We start from the raw sequence: 3781 nt of genomic DNA, 5'->3' as shown, positions 1-3781 counted from the left end.
CACCGATAAATATTCATGCAAAAAACACATGCGGATTGATAAAAAAGGTATCATCTCACTGCTAGGTGGATCAAGTACGTTTTTTTCTTTAGAAGACACAAAGGCCCAAATTGATTTCCTCTACATACTCCTCGCGAAAATTTAAAATGTCGTTCCGTTCATTATATTTCAAATGTTAGGCGCTTTTTGTTGATTTAACGAGCTAGAAAAATACTTTATTTTCGTTTTGAACACTGTCAAATTTGGAGCCAAATAAAAAGTATTTGGGGCATGTCCTGAGTTTCTTGCTAATCAAAACAAAAACAAAAACATTGAAAAGTCATCGAGTTCTTGTTGAAAGTTTGTTCCAACCGTAAAAACTTGTGAACGCTGGTTTCATCGTATTATAAAAGCGATTTTAACGCTATTGTCACAAAACGGAAACAAGTCCGGAAAAGTTTGAAACTTACGAGCTACAATATTTTTTTGTTTGTTTTTGAATGTCACTCAGCAGAACATTTCCGATTACCTGATAGCAATGAGAAAAATTCAAAAGGTTGGCTATTTCAAACTATAAATGGAAGTGTTTTTGAATTTTTTTTAATAAATTTTGAGAGCCTGAAACGCAAAAAAAAACATGGATAACGCCGAGTGCAAGGCCGAATAATTTTAACAAAAAAGAAAAAGTTATTTGTGAGTAGTGGGATCTGAAGGGAGTATTGTACCGTTCGCTACCGTCAACAAATCATTAATTTGAGAAATTCATTAATCGAAAAGTGACCAAATTGGTTCGCATATACGACAAAGTCATTCTGCAGTATGGTAACGTCTGAGAAACAATTTCTACACTTGATTGGAAACTTCTACCGCACCCGCCATATTCAAAAGATCTGGCACCTTTTAATTATCACTTATTTTTATCGATGCACTGGCTGAGCAATAGTTTCCAATTTTCGAGTATGTAAACAAAAATGTCTCGATAAATGTATGTCAATAAAAGGTGAAGACTTTTCTGTCAGGTGGTATCCATCAATTGACGAATGGACAAAATATGTTGAAAGCGAGAGCCAACACTTTAAATACAAAATATTTCGTCCTCGCTCCTGAATACTCGTGTGAAACCATCATTATGAACCATATGCGAGTTGAAACTATATTTAAATATTTGCTGTATTTTAATCCCAACATGACCAAATAAAGGAAGAAGACAATATCAAGTTATCAAATAATTAGAAACTAGTGATTTTTCCAATGCTCATAAAATTTTCCAACCACTCGAATAAAACAGGAAAATCGAATCAACTGAATTAAAGTTCCCATTACACAACGAAATGATCTCCGCTGAACGGTTTCGAGCTTTGTTCTAGAGCACACGTAACACACTCACAAAGTCCAAGTCGCGGAAAACCTCCCCAATAGGTCAAACAATGAACACTGAATGACAAACCTGTGAAAATCCACAGCCCACCGACCTATACCGATACACTGATTCATCTCGAGGGTTGCTCCCACTGTGAAAACCAGTCCGCATTCGGTCGGTCGGCCGGTCGTCCGTTCTGCGTTCTGCCCCTGGGTGCTTATGTGCTATGCTAAAACGGGGGTCATCCGCGGAATAGGCCCCCCGAGATGCCGATGATGGGGGGAAACGTTGCCGTGTGTCGCGCGCATCGATCGCTTCCATACCGTCTCCTCCGTCTTGTGCACACCCCAAAGCACACTGGAACGAGTGACGCGGAGACAAAAGCGGGGTCTATCCGATTTGTTCGCTCGCTTGCTCTCACGGTTTGCCGCTAAGTCAATTTATGCTACTGCCGCTGCTGCTGAAACTGCAGCCGGGGGTTGAAATTCCAACACTTTTGTGATGATTTTGGCTAGAGTGGCTTGTTTTTTTCTTGCTCGCGTATAAATATGTTGGGAAAAGTTTGTGAAGCCATCAGTCAGATTTGAACATCTACTAGTGTTACAATTCCTACGTTTAAACAGTTGAAGAATGAAGGTGCGTGTTTTTGATTGTGTTCTAGAATAACAGAAGTGTTCTTCTTGGACTTTTGAAAGACTTTGCTAGAAAAGTGTTTGCATTCGTGTGATTACCACCAAAAAAAACATGTGTTTTTATCGTTCACAGGCTTTTGTAGTGTTTGCTATGGCTGTGGCCATCGTGGCCGGTGCTGCCGTGGAAAAGAAGGAAGCAGAGAAATCTGCCGCTCCAGCGGAAGGCGAGAAGAAGCAGGACAAGCGAGGCCTGTGGGATTTGGGATACGGATACGATTCGCACGGTTGGGATGCATCACCGAAACTGTCGCATGGATGGGATGAGCCTCATATTACCACCATCATCAAGAAGGAACACGTTCCAGTGCCATATGAAGTTGAGAAACATGTCCCGTACCCGGTGAAGGTCCCTTATCCAGTGACCGTCGAGAAACACGTGCCAGTCGTGGTTGAGAAGAAGGTTCCAGTTTACGTCGAGAAACCAGTTGCTTACCCAGTCAAGGTTCCAGTCAAGGTTAAGGAATACATCGAAGTCCCCAAGCCATACCCAGTGCACATCGAGAAACCGTACCCAGTCATCGTGAAGAAGCCAGTGGTTGTCGAGAAGCATGTGCCAGTCTATGTCAAATCCCACGGTTGGGAACCGCATAGCCACTCGTACTCCGAGATCCACTCATACCATTAAACTATAAGACTGGCTCTAGCCCACAGGCTAACCTAGGCTAACCAATAAACTCCCAAAAAATGTTTATTAATCCCATAAAATCAAGCTCAAGCTATTCCTATATTGTGATCTTCATGTATTTCATCGCTTCTAGCCCGCGCAAGTCACTCGATTTACGATGTGCTGTTTTACGTCACCGTTTCATATCGATACTCGACTTGTTACAATTGCTGGAGAGAATACTCAACTTTTCGTCTCGTAGAAAAGCACATAGCTCTCGTAAGCTACAAACCGATCATTTTTTCAACTTGTTGACCAATGTAAATAAATTATTTTACTTTGCCTACATTTTGTAGGCAAAATGTAATAAAAAAGAATAAAAAAAGGCTGAAAACTGAAAATTGTACTAGCTTCAATGTTCCACAAGATGACCCAGAACCATCATTCGCTTATTGTGAAATATAATCCAATATGTAGTCGTTCAATGCCCAGCAGGTAAAGAACCATAGGAAGTTCATAATTATGTTAATTAGTTCTATGACCAAGCACTGCATTGTACCAACTCAATCCCGCTCAGCATAAGCTCGTAGCGCAGATCGTAATTTAGAGTAAGAAGCTGCCGCCGAGTGAAGGTCTTCACATCACTTCTTCGAACGGAGGCCGTTGTAATGATGAGTGTAAAATTGAAAGTACTATTCAACCAACTGACAGCTGCCTAGTGCAGCATCCAATAACTGCCATTATAAATCCCTCACTTTGCAGAGAAGCTATTCGTTATAATGAGGTTTGTCTAACGAATCTTTCATGTAAGTACATTTGATCCATGCATTTTTTCTAATTCAGTGCTGTTTTGATCGTAGTGGCACTGTTACGTGGAAAGCATCAAGGTTGTATCTCTATTTCTGCTATGTTTTCCTGTGTCTTAACTATTATAATCAGATTTATGTATGACTGCATTATTGAAAAAAAAAAACACAAAGGTCATCTAAAAATATTGTCATCGAAATTTTATTCAAGAAATCTCAGAAATTAACAGTAGAAGAGGTGGCAAAATTAAGATGGTCAAAAGTCTATGATGACATATGGTCAACAGAACGGCGTCGACAGTAGCAGAATGAGAGGGTGCGAATTGGTTTTTATGTAGGG

General features: G+C 40.3%; 1 protein-coding gene across 1 annotated transcript; it reads left to right on the top strand.

Annotated features, from left to right (window-relative positions):
• Positions 1-1862: 1862 nt before the first annotated feature.
• LOC131427384 (mantle protein-like) lies at positions 1863-3036 on the top strand. Its single transcript, XM_058590528.1, has 2 exons — positions 1863-1975; positions 2105-3036. The coding sequence occupies exons 1-2, from the start codon at positions 1970-1972 to the stop codon at positions 2654-2656; spliced, it is 558 nt and encodes a 185-aa protein (XP_058446511.1). The 5' UTR covers positions 1863-1969; the 3' UTR covers positions 2657-3036.
• Positions 3037-3781: the final 745 nt, after the last annotated feature.

Source organism: Malaya genurostris, chromosome 2 (assembly GCF_030247185.1).
Source record: "Malaya genurostris strain Urasoe2022 chromosome 2, Malgen_1.1, whole genome shotgun sequence".
Taxonomy (NCBI): domain Eukaryota; kingdom Metazoa; phylum Arthropoda; class Insecta; order Diptera; family Culicidae; genus Malaya; species Malaya genurostris.
Note: the sequence above shows the minus strand (reverse complement) of the source record. Positions and strands in the feature narration are given on the sequence as shown.